Raw genomic sequence first — 18,725 nt, 5'->3', positions numbered from 1 at the left:
CCCCACCAGAGGAATTAAAATACACACACACACACACACACACACACACACACACACACACACACACACACACACATAAACACTCGTAAACATACACACGCTCAACGCTGCATAGACACACATGCACAGTCATACATAAAACGTGTGCAGCTTGAAAAGGAAATAATGTGAGATAGTGCGGTAATCTTCTTGCATTGTTTAACTCATTGAAGACAACAGACAGAGAGAAATAAATAACCAAACAAACCTCGATAAGAGAGGAAATAAATAATAAAATTATGGCGATTTACTTGTTATCTCCTCTTAGCTGTGCGTGTGTGTGTGTGTGTGTTTTTGTTACGTCTTGAATAAATTTTCCCCCGCCCTGTCACATTCACATGTCATGTTCAGGGGAACGGTGGGACAACACAGTGGACCCTGAAAGACACTCAGAAGAGGCTGCACAGAAGAACATCTCCAAAACACACACGCGCAGACGCGCACACACACGGCCATATAGAGCTGGTTAGATCCACTCGAGAGCATGTTCAGAGTCGAAATGATGGTATGCTGGAGTCACTCTGGATTATTCTGCAGCACACCACAGACAGTTCATGCCACATTCAGTGTTCGGTTTAAGGGGTGTGGATGGGGGCGTAGCAGGTCCAACTTTCACGCCAAGAGACTAAAGAGTGCGTCCAATCACGTCCAAGGATATGCCTCCTCTCTCTCTCTCTCTCTCTCTAATTACAAACACATAAAACTAGCTTTGCTGTAAATGTGTTAACAGAATAACAAATGATGTGTGTCATTAAACATTTATTTTAAGTCAGTAATTACAGGATTTCTGCACATTTACAAGCGAATTTCACACTTTCTAACAGTCCAGCTAAAACAGACCTGGTGTATAAAGATAGCAGATGGAGGAAAGGAGCGGGTGGACACACACACACACACACACACACACACACACACACACACACACACACACACACACACACACACACACACACACACACACACACACACACACACACACACACACACACACACACACACACACACACACACACACAATAGCAGTGGATTGTCTCCTGTAGCCACGATGGAGGCGGAACACGATGCAGCAGTGTACTGAGGACAGTGGTGCACAGAGCAAAGCTTTGGTGAGCACATGGAGGTGCAGGACTGTGTCAGGTCGCACGGCGCGTGTGTCAGGATGTGAAAGGGATCACACACGGGTTGCTTTAAAATACGGAGTAAAGTCATTTGTGTGCAGACACGCCACTCCACCAGCAACCTCTTTTGCACATGCTTAGTAGAGGATTTTAGATTTCATTTTCTATAACAATTTAGTTCCTAAATATCAGCAGAGGAAAAGAGTGTGTGATTTTCCTTTCAATCGTCGACAGCTGATCTGATCGGCATAGGCCTAGCTGGCAGCGAGTATGATTCACCATTCATAACTTTGAACGTGGGCAGCAGCTGCCATCACTGAAAGAATGTATACTGTGAAAAGGGCCGACTGTCTGCGTGTTGGATTTGTTTCATGAGCTCAATGAATGTTGCACATTTCATAGTAACTGAATTTGAAATTGACTACAAATCCCTCTGTGCACGTCCTTTTACGTGTCCAGTCTGTGCACAGTGCATTTAGTTCAGAATCATTCTTACTAGTTTTAAAACAAAGGACACTGATTATACGAGTGCTTGCCTTAACATTGAGTGTTGTGACACTTTTGTTTTCATTTCACCATCACCAAACAAAGTGTTTAGAATCCTTGAGTAAACCAAACATTGGAATGATTATTGTTTTGCTTCGGTACATTTGTTTTGTTTAGTTCCAAATACTAAAGAATATGTTTCCTGAGCACACTGACCTGGACCCCTCCACTGTAACACCTCCTCCTCTTCCACCCCTTCGTCTTCCTCCTCCCTGCCGCTGTGCGTCGATCCTTGCTCCTCCCCATCCTCGTCTTCATCATCGGGGCCTCCTCGAGAGTCCTGCGTCCTGGGCTCTGCACGTACGACACAAACAGTCACGGTTAAACACACTGGAACAGAAGCAGCTTCAACGCAAAAACTTCAGCTTCGGCCTTCGTGTGCGTGTCTAAAAGTGTGTTTATGCGCCTGCTGGTGTGTATGTGTGTGCGTGTGTGTGTCCGGGCAGTGGCTGATCCTGTCTGTTGATCAAAGGCAGTAGTGAAATGACTGCCTGAGCTGTGTAACACGACACCACACCACACCACACCGAGATGGATGCTTTGATTCTCGCTGCAACTCTGAAGAATCAAAGACTCATCAGAAACGTCTTCACTCTCTACCTTCAGTGTGGACTTTCTGTAGCCTCTCTCCATCCGTCTTCCACGCATTGCTCACTCTCTCCTCGACAACGCCCGCCATCCCTCCCTTGCTGAGGGTAGGTGGATCTCACGATGCTCGTCTTCTCCCTCGTCTTCCTCTATCTTTCCGTCCCCTCCCCTTCATCCCCTCGGCCTGTCACCTTCAGCAGAGACTGAGGCTGTCTGTGTTCCTCTAATCAGCATTGATACCCCTGCTATTGATCAAGCTGATTACGCAGCCTCCTGCTCGCTGATCAAAGAGATCTGCGCGTGTTCCTGCACGTGGCTGGACCTGTGTCTGTGTGTGTGTGTGTGTGTGTGTGTGTGCAAATCTGAATGTCTGGCTGTGTGTGTGTGTCTATAATGTGTTTATCCGGCCTTCACATATGTGAACCCTGAACTTTGTCTGTGCAGCTGGTATCAGCTGGTTCATCAAGCTGCTGGGTCCCTCCCTATTAGTGGGTCTCATGATTAGTTAGATTAGATTAATAGTTACATCACAGCACCTCAGGCTATCTGAGCTGAAGATCTCTCTCTCTCTTCTTGTTCTCTGGTCTTGCGTCATCATCAGGCCAAGGGTTACGGTGACTCAAAAGCTGACTGCACGTAGACGGATTACCAACATGTCACTGCTACTCGCACTGAAAAATTTGACTGGACTTACAGCAAAACGACCTGGACCTTTAAGGTGGAAACCTCAGTTGATAGATGAGGACACTACCTAAAAAGCCAAATTGTTTCCAAATGCACTTGTGTAAATCAGTTAATTCTACTGCTTGTTCAACGTGCAGTCAGGCAGTCAGTGTTGTGTAATGGATTTCATGATTAAAAGTACCTTCCCAAACTAATTTGTGTCAGAGTACAAAAGCACTGTGACAGAGATCATCCGTATCAATATGAAGCGCTGGGTGAAATCATCCACAAAATGGCACATTTTATTTTAGGCAAATTATCTCATTTCTCCCCTCCTGCCTCGCACATGCTGTCGCTGCATTCTCGCTTTAAAAATAAGAGGTAAAATGCTGACGTGTACTGATGCTCTATGTAGGTTAAAGTAGGTAAAAGTAAATAAAAGCTACCTTTCTGCGATGGGTTTAGACTGGAGTAGGACAGATCTATCATCACAGATATATCAGTACTGGCCTATATGTTGGCTGATACAGTAGGTAGAGAAGTACAAAAGATATTGCTGAGTTGAGACACTACGTCTCCATTACACAGTCTGCTCACCAGAGAGCGATGAAGTTCATTTTTTTTAACTGTAAAATTTTCCTGCTCAGCTCTTATCTGAGTCATAATTCTCCAAAAAACAGTCAAAGGGGAAATGTTTGTGTTAACACTGACCAACACACAATGGAGACACCAGATTTTCAAGGTTTCAGTGTTCTCTGCTGTGTGTGGTACCTGGATTATTTTTCGACCACACTATTGAGACCAAAAGTACTGTATTTTCACATGAATGCAGCTTTTTGGAGTTTCTACACATTGATAGCTGAGGCAGATTCTGATGCATCATGCCACATAATCAATTTAGTTAATGGACGGTAGCCTAAACAATAGCTACACTAAACATAACGACTTTGCTGTGGGGAATAGCTCTTCTTCTCAGAAGGTTTACGTTCATATGTTATAAAAGTGATTTAATTTTATGATGTTAACTGAGGTGTTTTTAGTTTGAAGTGCTTTCTTGGCATGTGTTACCTTTTTTAGGTCAATAATTTCCTCAGCTTTGGAGGATAAATCCTCTTCCAGCACTTTAGCATGACATCTAAAGCTGTGTGGATGAAGAGGGGGCAGCACGTTACTGCAGGCAGAGCGGCTGATGTTTGTGCTCTGCTCGTTCAGCAGGTGTTTGATCAATTGATCAGTGTGAGCAATTGTCTCCCTTTTGTTGCACTTAATGATAACGAGCATTGTGCTCATTGACTCCTGTTAAATATATCCTAAAGTGCGTTTCGCTCCTTCTGTTCCTCTGCCCTTTTGTGCCCCTCAGTTTTCCTTCTTCATCTGTAGCTTAAATGACGGTGTGTGCGGTAGGACATGGGCGTGCACACAAAAAAACTGCAGACTGACTGGCGGTTGTGTTTTTTTCTGCTGTGTGATAAGTATCCATATCATATAAAAATGTTCAAGGCTGATCAGTGTCATCAACATAAATTTTATCACGATCCCTTATCAAGATCGTTTTATCGCCCGGCCCTAATTATAGGCTTGGTGACATTATTATTTCAACCATCTTTATTTAAGTTAATCCTCTTTGTCTCCTCATTCAATTCTGTCCTTTGTCCGAATCTCTGTCGTCCCCCTCCTCCTCCCAACTTTTGCCCTTCTCTTCACTTCCTCCTTCCCAGCTCCTCTTTTGTGCTCTCCCTCCCCCTTCATCCCATCCCGTCATCAAACCTCCACCCCGATAACACCTGAGCTGTCTGCACAAAGCCCATGTTTACCCTTGCATTCCCGCTCCGATAAACAGCGATAGTGCCCGATCGATACCAGCCATAAACGTCCCACGGCCACGTGACGCCCTCACACTCCACTGTTATTAATGTAACAGTTGAGAGATTGGATCTGCATCGTCAAATAAATCAACACACACACACACACACACACACACACACGTACACACAAAGAGAAGCAGATACACACACCATCCATCTTCACGTCACGTCCACCTTTCAACCTCATCCACACGCAAACACTCATACATGGCGACATACTGTACACACACTAAAGCAAGCAGACCCACACACAAGTGCACACACACACACACACACACACCTCCCCCCTGCCTAAACAGTGCCATTATTTTCAGCTATAAATCACATTGAATGGCACATTGATTTTATCCTGCAGGGGCTGAAACGAGGGAGGGGAGCTGGAGACACAGTTATTGCGTTTAATATTATCAATATTATCTCCCATATCATCTCAGACAGGGAGGCAGGTATCAGGAGGAGTCGACAGACACTTTTCTGCCAAACCCCCTCCTCCCTCTCTCCCCCTCTACCACCCCCCCCCCCACCCACCCCCCTTCGCGAGACAGTCTCCATCAATCTGATAAGCTGAACTTCCCCTGTCACACCTGCAGGGCAAAGTCACCCAACAATCTCGCCTCCTAACTTCTACAACCCTCTATACATTCCTGTTTGTCTGCTTTATGAATTCAATGCTGCCTTTTGCGTCCTTTCTTCTGTTCCCTGTGTACAGTCGTGACATCGGTCAGTTTGGCGGTTGAGATGAAGCTACAGGGAACGAGACAAAACCAAGGTGCGGATCTTCAAGCCTTCCACCTTAAACACACTGGCTGGAGAAGGCAAGACGTCAGCAGCAGCTGCAGTCGTCTGTCAGTGTCGACGCTGCAGTCATTCAGCCACAGCGCTGCTGCACACTGACGAGCGTTTTGGCAAACCTCGCAGCCCAATTCACAATCGATGTAGTGACGCATGAACTGCGCAGTAAGTCAGAAGAGAAATAAGCAGGAGAGTAAAATACACTTCGGGTGACACATACAGCTCAAGCCATTTGTGCATGCGTTCCATCAAATGTGCATGAGACAGACGACTGATACAGGTGCAGACAGGCTGTTCGTATGACGGCCAATTACACTTACTAACAGTGCTGGTAATGGAGCATGAATGTGAGTGTCCCTCAAACTCACAGCCATTGATGCAGCTTGAGAGAGAACACAAAACAGTCTTCTTCAGCTCCATCAGAACATTTGAATCCACCGCTTTTCTCTCTCTGCACCCTTTCATGCACCAGGTACTAAATATGGAGCACACACCTCTTTCTGTAAATGCCCCATCACGTTGGACTGAAGCTGTAAGGAACACAAACATAAACATCACCCATGTGTGTCTGAATGACAGGAAGCCATCACTCCAACAAAAAGATGGAGCCAATGCTATGTACTCCATGTCTTTGCATTGCCTTCATGGACAATAAGTATCATCTGTAGAGATAAAAAATATCCTTTTAGATAATTCTGCATCATATATGACATCATTTATCATTATACACTGTCTCTGTTAAGTAAACCAACTGAACTATTAGAACTATTTTGTTGAACCCTCCCGCTGACGGGACGACATGATGGGTAGCGCCCCAGAATTTCTCGCCTCACCCCTGCATACCAGAGCTGCAGCTACTTCCTCTGCTGGTTATTTCTTCTATGACTCGATTAATGTTTTCCTCTATGAAAAAAACCTGCATCAAGCCCAAAGTGGACGTGATTAATCGTTTAACCTACAAAACATTGCAAAAATTGTGAAAAACATCACCCATCACAAGGGCACCCATGCCAACCACGAGCGGCATGTCCCCGCTTCAAGTCAGGCCTGGGACTTTTGTTGCATCGCTCTCTTCCTCGTTTCCTGTCATCTGTCTACTGTCTGTGATAAAAAGGCATAAAAACTAAAAAAAAAAAAGGCTATCACATCTTCTAGCAGTCCAAACACACATCTCTTCAATCTATAATGCCATAAAAAAAAGGAAAGAAGACACTCAATATTTGTTGTTTTTCCTTGATTCATTAAACAATTGGCAAAACTTTCCACCGATCAACTAATCAATGGATCAGCTAATCATTTGAGCACTAAGACGATACCAGAAAAGATTATGACGTCTGCCGTTTGTCAGTTTATGCATCACACAGTCTTCCTCTATCATCTGATCAGAGTCTAATGAAAAAAAAAAAGAGGCGGTTTACAAAAATCATTCTGATTGGCCCAAACAAGGGCATGATGATTAGAGGACAAAAGGAGGTAACGTACTGACTAATCAGCCTAGAAGTGGATTTTATCAGGTTTCCTGTGCATGTATAAGAGTGCATGTATAAGTTTGATTGCTTGTCATGAAAAAAGGACCTTCACTTTGTGTGGGTCGCTGCAACTGTACAGCAATTCTGAGAAGAGAGAGGGAAAAAACACACCACAACAGAGAGAGAGAGAGATGTACTGAACACTTCTTCCTCAATAAACTTGTGTGTGTGTGCATGTGTGTGTGTGGATCCATTGTATCAGCATTAATATACTGGTTCTCTCTGTCAGGTTGAGGAGGGTGTGATGGAGAGAACAGAGCGCTTGGTGCTGTTACTGGTCGAATGTGTTTCTCTTGCTAAAGTTATCAGGGCAGTTATCGCCTGTGTGTGTGTGTGTGTGTCTGTGTCTGTGTGTGTGTCTTTCTCCCTCTCTCTCTTCCAGATGGTGGATAAGAGGCCTTGCCTTTATTAGCCAGAGCTGGCCAGATAAAGACCTGGTATTGATCCCAGGTTGAAAGAGCAGGTTCGTCAAACATGGCTGACTTACAGAGAACTGATAATGGCAGCACTGGGCAACCGAGGAACCCCAGAGAACAGAGAGAGAGAGAGGAGTAAATCAACAGAGTGATGGGGAGGGGCGTGTGTGTGTTTGTGTGTGTGTGTGTGTGTGTGTGTGTGTGTGTGTGTGTGTGTGTGTGTGTGTGTGTGTTTTCAGTCTGCCTGAGTTTTCTCATCTTCTTCTTCTTATACAATCTAATACACACGTAACCCACTCCTCACCTCAAACACACACACACACACACACACACACACACACACACACACACACACACCTATAGCTAATCTCTAATCTCGTCTCGATTAGCACCTGACAGAATTTCCATGGGTTTATCAAACCAAGCCAACCAACAGACGCTTATCACTTCCAGCCCCAAAATTTCACAAGAGCAGGAATTTTTGAGATTAAAAAAACACAGCTAGCGAAATCTTGAATAAGTCAAAAGAATATGACTGAAAACTCTGCTATCACACGGTACAAGGGGGAGGCTCGGGATAAGAGGTGCATGAGGGAGCAGATTCACTGGAGCTAAGATTGAACCCGCAGAATTTTTTTTCTTTTTTTTATTCATTTAGACACAATAGAGATAAAAGAGTGATGCATGCGGAAAGCTACAACCTCATAATGGTTCTTCAGTCTTTTTTAGTTGTCTCTGGGTAACATGAACTGTCTCCTGACAGATAACCGGTAGACGTCAGTCGATGAAAGAGAGACATCAAGTCTTGATGAGGAGATAAATTTGGTAATAACCACTAATAACTGCCAGTAAACGAAGCACCTGGGCTGTTTGCTATAAGAGGTTCTTAGTGCTGCATGTTGTCAGCGCATGGCTGTCATTACAGCCAGTGTGATTAAGTATAATAATACAACTGCACACACAAATACAAGGATGGTGAACATTTTGATGGTTTCCTGATCATATTATAAAAGCATGTGACAGACATCTGCAAGTTATTTGGTCACATCTGGACAGTGAAACAGTGACAAGTGCTCTCGGTGAAGGTCTGTGGACTCTCCAGTATAAGCGGGCAGCAACATTCAGAAAGCTGTGCAGCAAAATTCAGTGTTAAAATTCATTCAAACCCTTGTGAAATGGGTAGCATGAAGCTTGGTGACGCAGCTCTCGCTAACCAAACAGTGCACTAACACAGATGAGGGAACATATTTCCACACTAGTACCCAGAGAAAAATACAGCACAAAAAATACCCAGCAGTCACTTTCAGGGATAAGAGATTAATGGTTTAAGTAATATTTAAGCAAAAATGCCCAAAATTCTGCATCCTTCTTGTCAAATAAGAATATTTGCTGGTTTGACTGGTGGTCTATGACAGTTAACTTTGGGTATCTTTGGGTTTTGGACTATGGGTCAGACAAAACAAGCCATTTTTGACCTTTTATAAAGCAAATGATTAGTCAGTTAATCAAGAGAATAATTGGCAGATTAATCAAAAATGAAAATAATTGTTGGAAAGTGCAGGGGAGTGTTCATTTTCCATGAACCAATTGCAGTTTAGCAGTTGTTATCTTTTTGCTGATCCAATTTTAGAGCTTCAAAGTCTCCATGAGAAGTACTACGACGGTCTTTAAATTCAATAGACGATATTTTTACAATCAAGCTCATCTTCAGGCCCAGACAGGAGGCCTACGACTGTTCCTCATTTCCTTCTTCAGATTCTTTTTTTTTTATTAATTCTTGTGCCAGTATCTGCTGTTGTATTTGGATTTTTGACTCTCGTATCTGGCTTTCTTCCTCTTCTCACCTTCGTTGTACAGTGGTGTGTATGGTGGAGGGCTGGAGCTGTCGCCTTCTGCTGAATCATCTGGGTCCGAGGCCCCTCCCTCTTCTCCTGACAGGCTGAGGTTGTCCGGTGTGTTTTCCTCACCGCCGTCAAGATCCCCGAGGGAACCTGCGGGAGAAAGAGGAGGGAAAATTAACAACTGAATTTGCACTTATGTCAGTGTTATCCACATCCTGTTGGGTCTTAGAGGAGTCCTTTAACGTCTGAAGAACTGGACCTGATTCTGATGGAATCACAAACACTGCCATCACGATGGATGAAGACAAATTTCAAACAGAAAAATCAAGTTTGCTTCAGAAGAGAAAAGCTGATCAGCGCCAAACTGCACTTTTTTTTGTTTAAATATAACAATTATATCAGGTGGCCTGAACACAAAGTGCACATGAATAAAAAGAGGATCACTGAAAACAGAGCTCCACGAAGAACAGAGCTCGAGAGGCACAATCGCAGAACAATATTACACTTTAGGTCTGCAAAAGGAGACGGATTTGAGTTTAATTGCCTTCCCATGGGCATCGAGTCTAAACAGGCTGGTGCAGGAGAAGTGAAAAATAAAAGGAAGTGAGATTGTTAAACAAGCTACTTATGATTGTATGTACTGTACAGCAGGGAGGAAAAATACCCCAAACACCCTGATCTGCCTTTTTTTTTTTTTTAACTGGACTCATTCAAAAAACGGTTTCAAGAATTGGACATGCTGAACGGTCTAATCCAGAAGATTAATAGCAAGAAGCCAAGGGGGACCTTAAAGCCAAATTACAGTATACCTAAAATTGTAGCTAAAAGAGTGATTAGTGTAGGGCTGATCTGTATCAATTACAGTTTCATAATCCCTGCTGACCATAGTAATTATACAGTACTTTTGATCTATTTTAGCCTGTTTGAAGATTACATCCTAAAAAAAAATGGAGTCAGTTAATATGGATTTAATGTGACTTTTTTAAATTGCTTCATTAATAATACTCCTTCTATAAGATGAACACACCAGGCTGCTTTTATGGTACATTAAGAGCTCTAAACCTTGGGATATGCAGTCATATTTATTGGCTGTTTTTCTGCATCTCAAGACTGAGTTATAGTTATTAGTGCTTCAAGGACTGCTGATTATAAAAGGCAGTTTCTATTATGCTCATCTGCATCGGATGACATCCTTCATTCTCCGCTCCTGAGAGGATAGCATGATAGAATTATTAATTCAGGATACCGTTTCTTTTAAGAGGATTAGGGAGTGCTAGAGTGAAGCAGAAATGGTTAATATGCTGCAGACTGCTGAGGGAGAAAACAACTCACATACATAATAATGATGTATTGGAAAGTCAAGGAGGGTGGGCACATTGTTTTTGAATAGCTAAATCAGAGTGAAATTAATACTGAGAGAAAAGCAGGATTTTTTTTTTCATTTCCCGCCTTTCACCCCCAATCCAGACAGGTTGTAAATTAATTTTCATTAGGTTGTGTCGATCGAACAGAGGGATTGTTTCGGAGCTAAAGCCGTGACTGGGGGCGTATATATTTACAATACTGGAACAAAAGGAGTCTATAATCTATACAAAGCACACAACAATACCCATGAATAAAGAAGCTTGTATAAAAAGGGAGAGGCAATTTTTCTAATTCTGTTAATTTCACTTCCAAAGCAATTAAAAGCAGGCAGAGATAATGCTGGGAAACAATCGCCGCCTGACAAAGTGTTTCTGTCTTTGTAAATGAAACATCTTTAGGCTAATTTCAACTTCCACGCCTGCATGGTTCACTCTAATTTCAGATAAAATTAACACAGCTAGATTTGGACCTTAACAAAAAAAAAAAGAGAGAGAGAAAGAGAGAGAGAGAAGAGGAGGACGAAAAAAAAAAGATCGATCCTGTACACAATATTTTTACAATTACGTCTATGTCGCCTGAGCTTTGCTAGATCTAATTTTCAGTATCTATGAGGACATTTTCATACAATTAATTTTCCTTTAATCATAATTGTACAAAGGGACTTCTCTGTATAAAATTCCAATTATATTTCCTGTTTAAAATGTAAGTTTGAATTATGATTTCTTTCCTCATTACGGCTCTGGTTTAATGAATCAATCGCTGCATCACTGCTTTCAGACATCAAATGGCGCGGAAAAGTTTCAGCTCCACTTTCTCCCCTCTTTTATCCAAGGAGAAATATTCTCCCTTTCCACTTCTCTTCCTGTCTCGGATAGTTGGCAGAAAGGATAGCGGGGCCCGTGTGATAAGTGTGGCACATTCTACTCTATTTGCCAGTTTAAAAGTTAAAGCCTTATTAATTGTTACAGCGTGATATCCACAGGAAAATTGGACTGAACTCATTGAAGAGATGGAGAAATAATAAAGAGCTGTAGCCTACATGTGTATGTCTGTAGGAGGGACATCAATTAAGTTGAGACTTATCCAACAGCACCACTGAACTTTCTAGGTTAGGAATTAAAAAAGGAGGATCTTGTTCATGGAAAAAAAGCCTAAAGCTTACATTTATTCATACTTCCAAACTAAACGTTCTCGGGTGAATAAAATTCGAAATACTGAAAGATAAAAAATCCTCCGACTACTTCACATCAGTTCCTGGAAAGAGACAGACTCACGGTTTTGATTAATTGTCTTTATAACGTGGAAACTTTCGGGAGTCATTTATAGGCACAGAACACAAGAACAGCGTGAACAAACAAATTCAGTTTTCTTTTCTTTTGTTTGTTTGTTGAGATTTCAACTTTTGATACCTTCAGTATTCAAAGAGTATTAACATAAAGTATTAACTGGATAATGTGTGGCATGTTTTACTCGATGCATGTCTTGAAACAAAAAACTCTTTATGGAAACTAACAACTGCAGCAGAAACAAATTCTAGTCTATTACTGTATAATCACTGAATAATCAATACACTGTTGTGGTCATTTCTAACTAAAAAAGCCAAATACTCACAGGTTCCAGCATCGCAGTGGTGAGAATTTCTTGTTTTTATGTGATTAACTGAATGTCTAACAAAACAAGCCAACTGATAACCATCATCTTGGGTACTGGGCAGAAAGTTTGATGACCATTTTCAGTATTTTCTTATATTAAATGAAGCCCATATTGAGAGATTATTCAAGACATGAAACAAACCGTTACTTGGAGCCATAATGGACAGATTTCTACTGGTATTCAAACAGGACTGAGGCGCGATAACCAGACTTTGGTGCAACCAGGCTCAAGACCACGACCTGGACCAGGGGCATCTAATTGAATGACCTGACCGCGATTGTCTAAAAATTCCTCAACTAACATGTCAGGGGAATATATACATAATGATAGAGTGGTCTTGAATTAAATTCACGAGTCTCTGCTGAATCCAGTCCGCCACCAAGATGAGACCGAGGCAGATGTGGCAGTACACGAGTACTTGAGCTCCAGCGCAGAGACTGCAGCTGTCTGTCTTGGAGGAGCGAGGAGAGGCAGAACAAAGTGCTGCAGCTGATGAAGGCACCAAAGATACTGCTTTATTAACTCTCCGTCCACATCAAACCTGCAGCGAGCAGCTCGCTGATTAAACACAGAGACAACACACATCAAACCTGCATGCTCAACAAGCCTGATTAAACAGACGCAAGCCTCGCCGCTCTCACGCTAATAACCCGCCGCACAAAAAATACATTAGACCTGAAAGCAAGAGAAGTAGAGGGAGAGAGAGGCACACTTGTATCAGAAAATCACAGACTTGTGAAGAGAAACATTAAAAGAGGATATTTAGAGAAAGAAAGGAGGAGAGGATGGGAAGGAGAGGAGGATGTGTGATAATCAATCTCTCAACTCTCTCGAGAGAAACTAAGGTACCTGACACAGAGCCACGCACTGGAGAGGGGCCACTTATTGATCAGAGTGAAGAGAATTACCCTCCACTGAGGAAATACTTTTAATCAACTTTGCACTTTACACATTTTCCTCAGCGCTGCATAGCTTATCACGGCTTCATGGCCACCGTTCCTTACCATCAGCCCTCACACAAGAGGAACCATCCGCACAGCCCACGATATCGATCCGTTATATTCAGCTTCAATAAAAATCAGCTTTTTCTCCTCAGCCTTTAGGATCTGAGCTGCTAACGACCCAATACTCTGGGGATGACAAACTCAATTAAAGCAATACATTTTTTCGACAGGTCTGAAATCCCTGGGACTTATTGACCCTCCCGCACATCTTCGCATCTAATGTGATGATGATAAAGTTCCCAGATTGCAGTGGGGTGCGATAGGTGTCGCATAGTGGTTGTCGGGATGAGGATAGCACTCAGCTATTTAGGCCTGCAGACTAATCAACGTTTATCAATCCTCTGCAACATCTCTCAGGTGTTCTGAAACTAATCTGTAGGGGTGGACGGTGCAAGTTTGAAATTCCTGTAGATTTAAATGTAGCCAGACTTTAAACAGTCTATTAAATTCTCCATTTGCACCATTAAAACAAAATATTACATCACAGATAGTTCCTCTCATGCTGCTAGTTTATAACTCACATTATTTACCCAAAGAGGAACCACATGAAGTAGTTCCTACATTCAGCACAGCTGTGCCTAATTGGCTGAATCACCCTACTAGTATGTGCAGATCAGGTAGTTAATGAGACAATAAGAAGAAGAAACTGTCAGACTTCATGTGGGCATCTGTTCTTTTTTTTTTTTTTAAGCACAGATCTAACATGGCTCTATTTAGCATTTCTTAATATCACAGATCAAATCATTTGTTTATAAAATAGCAGAAAATACTGGTGAATGCCCATCACTTCCCAGAGCAAAAGACAAGACTCTTCAAATGACTTGCTTTGGCATCAAACAGTTAAATCTCAGAGATATTCAATTAAGAGTGGCATAAAACACAGAGACAAGCAGCAGCTTCTGAAAAATTGACATTTAGCTTATTCTTCTTATAAATTACTTGGACAATTAATCAAAAGTCAAAATTGCTTTTATACATTTTCTATCAATCTGCAAATCAATCAACAACTAGCACAGAAATGTTGCCCTACAGTGGATTTTCAGAATAAAATTCCAATGGTACTGGTTATTGTCCTTGAAAACATTACAGGGACTAACACCACCAAGACCAATGGCCACATCCTTTATGTACAAATGGAGAACAAGGAAAATGGAGGAGAAATTAATACTGCTGATCTCTTAGTATCCATGTCTAGAGCAGATGACATTCCCATGACATCAATATGAAAAATAATGCTCAGAGGGACACTTCGTTTGCCAAATGCTGAGCCTCTAAAGTGATTCTAGGTAGACATTTTCAGGAGAGCATGTCCTGACCACTCTAGTCTCACCTTGTTGGACTGGGAGTGTCCCACAAACAGCTTTTTCTTCTACTTGTTAGAAGAACCTGTGATGCCCATAGCTTGAAGGACTGTGCCATTACTCAGAGAATCCAGAGTTATGGTACGTAACTAACATTTTGTTCCATGTAGGCTTCTCCCTCGAAGGCTATCATGACCCACCAGCACAAATACACCCACTTCAGGTGAAATCAATAACCAGTGCATACCTTGCCAATGCATCACAGTACGTACATGAACGTTCCACTAATATTCCTGTTTACATGCAGCCGTGCGTACTCGATTAATGTAAGGACGTGTGTTCCACAGCTACGTCTGATCGACATTCATTCCCGTTCATCATCATTCATTCAACCTCCTTCTTGAAAAGTCGGCATTGTGCTATTTGTGCAAACAGTTGACAGAAATGTGGGCTTTTATTTTGTGCATGTACTTCTGCCCCAGCCTCACAAACTGTGGGTTAGGTTGATGTTGATGCCTGGGGGAGAAGCCTCCACTATACACCAACACCTCTCATCTCAACACTGGCCTGCACCTTAGGTGTGTCACACAAATATTGCACGTGTAAAGATTACATGATTAATAGTGTTCTGAATAGGAGTGCTCGATTTTGGCAAAAACCATAATCACAACTATTTGACATCAAGATAATTTTAACATGTCTTTTTAGTGTTAATGTCTTTGAACTTAAAGCACATTTCAACTAAAAAACAAATGTAAAAAATGATATGATATGATTTCACAATCGCTAGAAGCCAAAATTGTAACTGAAAATAAAATCTGATTCATCTCTCAGCCTTACTTCTTATAATTAGAAGAACTGAATTTTATTATCTTAGACTTTCTATTCGAATGTCAGCTAATTTGACTATTGGCAGCATCAATTCAAACCCAACCAGCAGTCTCTCTCACACATCACCTGAACTAAAATCAAACCTCCAAACGTTGTGTAAAACTATGTGACAGCAACAGCCATCGTGTAAAACAGTGTCCAGACCATGTTTTGGCGTCACAGAGGAACATTGTAATTCCAAGCTGCAGCAGGTTTGCTGCCATGGCTGCAAGAAATAAAAAGCGCTCACCGACAGTGTGAAGAAATGGGCAGACTAAAGATTGAATAAATAAGAGGGGAGTGCCCAGAGAAAAAAGGAAAAGGGTAGCTACATATATACTGCAAGCCTAATGATAATGCCTGATTACCCTGCAATGATAAACAGGTGGGCTGATGCACTTAAACGCAGCAAGACATCAAACATCAAAGGCCTGAAAACACACAAACGCAGCGCAAACATATGACAGCGTGTTTCCGCCGGATTGATCGAGCTGCATTTAGACGTTGAACGGCATCACGTTTAAGACCTTTAAAAGTCATTTCTGACATTAAGTCCTTACAGTCATTGTCTTCAACACCTTTAAAGGCCTCGAGTTAAAAGAATTCAAGGCATTTCTCGACTTGAAGGACCCTGTTTTCTCAGCTCTGTACGTCTGCCAGTGAAAAAAACATTCTCTCAGTCTCCATCTCGTCTCTCATCCCTCATCTCTCTCCATTCCAACCTGCAGTCTCTCCTTTATATTCTCGCTTCCTCCTCTCTTTCTGTCATTATCTCTCCGTTCCTCATCCCCTCTTATCCCCCCACAACCGCCGCCGCCGCCTCTGCCTCCGCCGCCGCCATCACCACCACCACCACCACCACCACCACCACCTCTCTTTCTTCTTCTCTGTCCCCTTTCAATATCACTCATGGTCTCTCTCTACACTCCATCACCTTCCTCCCTCTCTCTTTCTCTCCCTCCCCTCCATCCCTTTTTCTTTTTTTTTTTCAGTGAAAAAACGTAGTGACTGGGAGCGTCACTCTGTGCGGATAGCTGGGAGCCGTTGGCGGTTATCGGCTCCTGCAGACTCTCTCTGCCGGTCTGATCTGTCTCCTCTTCATTAAGCAAATACGCCGACGTGGAAATGAAAACATAATAGCTATTTGATTTCCAGCGAGATATTTTGCATATTGGTTCGGAGCTGATAGCGGAATTTCATCAAGTCGTTTTTTTTTCTCTCCTTCTCTCTTCCCTCCCTCTCCTGCCACCACCACCACCAACCCCCCCTCCACGCCCCCTCCCCGACCCCTCCTCCTCCTCCACCACCTCCTCCCTCCTTCCCCTTCCCTCCATCCTCATGCTTTAAAAACTGAATTACTGAGTTGGGCCGGCTTTCAGAGAGATTTCTTTACATTGCTGGGAAGAGAAGAAAAGAGAGGGAGGGAGAAATCTAGTTCCCCAGGAAGACTACTTAACCGATTAAATATCCCCCCATTCCCATCTTTTTTTTCTCCCTCTCCTTTTTTGATAACAAGGAAGAAAATTTAAAGAATTCACAGTGCTTTAGGTTGACTATACTAATCAGAGATAGGAGTGAGAAAATTAACTCCTTAATGAGCAGAGCCGTCTCCCTGATAAAGGTCCTGGGGAGACGGCGGGGTGGGACACTGGCTGAACCTTGGGAGAGAGACATAGAGACAGAGACGGAGAGATAGACAGCGATAGACCTGGCCAGCAGATGGAGTGTAATCGCAACAGAATGAGAGAGACTTGACACCATGCAGGGGCAACAATTAGTTTCCCTCTTCCTCCTGTGAGGAGATATTTCCTTCTTGGGCATGAGGAGGGCAGGTAGAGAGATAGCAGTGATATTGCCCCTATAGCGCCACGGATAGCAACAGTGCCTTGCATCAGCACTGACCATGATGGACGGTCCAGTGGCGGGGTATCCTTCATGCCCCCCGGAGAGAAAAACTAGCCCTAGAGGAGAGGATCAGCAGCCTCTTCTCGGCGGGCCTATCTGATAGTCCGGCGCCTCTCAGGAGGACGATTCACCAGCACGTCCACTGAAATAAATCTCCCTGCTGCTGCTTTCCATGTTGGAACACCATGTTGCTCCGGAGCTGATAGCAGTCCCACTGTGTTACAACTGCTGCTCCACGAATACTGTACACACTCACAAATAGAGTGGACTACACACACACACACACACACACACACACACACACACACACACACACACACACACACACACACACACACACACACACACACACACACACACACACCTTTGTCAAAGGGTTCTGAAGTGACACAAGTGGCTCCTATTATTTATTAGCTATTAAAACCTCTTTGATTTATTGTGATTACTGCTGAAACTTCATGTAGTCAAATGGAGACCATCCCACTGGGATCACACCACCTGTGACGTCCTTTAGCATGTTGACGCTCAGACCCACAAGTACTCAGTCGTCATTACTACATTATTAGTACCCTGACTGGGACTCTCATTCCCAAGCCCACCGGCTAATGAAGACAGAATTCTTCTAAGTACAGTTTTCAAAAAAAGTTCAGTACTTTCCGAAAACAGCTGGGCACTATAGTCTTTAGTGCTATTCAGACGAGGAAATTTGTTGGGGACTATTTTCATTTCAAAACAACAAAGTAAGAAATCCCGAAGAACTGATGAAATTCTTCTTCTTGCATTTTATGGTTGAAAAATATAGTTGTCGGTGCCCTCTGCAGGACAACCAGTGTAATGCAGTCACTTTTTCTAAGTAACCAATAAAATTTGGTTCTGATGTTTTTTGATAAGAGACCTCTCTTTTTCCCAACACAACCGGCATACATTAATGTGTGGAACTCACTGGGATAATTTTTTTTTTTTTTTGTAAAGTAGCATGGGGTCAGGGATTTCTTTGGCAAAATGGCGGCGAGATGGACTTTACAGTAACAACCAGTGAGTCAAAAGGAGTCAGTGCAGTGAAAAAAAAATCCAAAGGAAATTTGTTCAAAGATTCTGGAGGATCAGCTGAGCTTAACACTATAAAGGATTCAGCATGGGTCTATTGAAAACCTTTACTATGTCTCCAGGAAACACAAAAAAACAACATCAATCAATAGAAAATGATCATGATACCGTCGAGGAACAACA

General features: G+C 42.7%; 1 protein-coding gene across 1 annotated transcript in view; it reads right to left on the bottom strand.

Moving 5' to 3' along the window:
* Positions 1 to 18,725, bottom strand: part of zfpm1 (zinc finger protein, FOG family member 1) — a 100,043-nt gene that overhangs the window by 44,874 nt on the left and 36,444 nt on the right. Inside the window, exons 2-3 of the mRNA XM_070973097.1 lie at positions 9,401 to 9,547; positions 1,860 to 1,997 (exon numbers count right to left, since the gene is read on the bottom strand). Coding sequence (XP_070829198.1) covers positions 1,860 to 1,997; positions 9,401 to 9,547 — 285 coding nt within the window. The remainder of the gene's footprint in view (positions 1 to 1,859; positions 1,998 to 9,400; positions 9,548 to 18,725) is intronic.

Source organism: Chaetodon trifascialis, chromosome 10, assembly GCF_039877785.1.
Source record: "Chaetodon trifascialis isolate fChaTrf1 chromosome 10, fChaTrf1.hap1, whole genome shotgun sequence".
Taxonomy (NCBI): domain Eukaryota; kingdom Metazoa; phylum Chordata; class Actinopteri; order Chaetodontiformes; family Chaetodontidae; genus Chaetodon; species Chaetodon trifascialis.
Note: the sequence above shows the minus strand (reverse complement) of the source record. Positions and strands in the feature narration are given on the sequence as shown.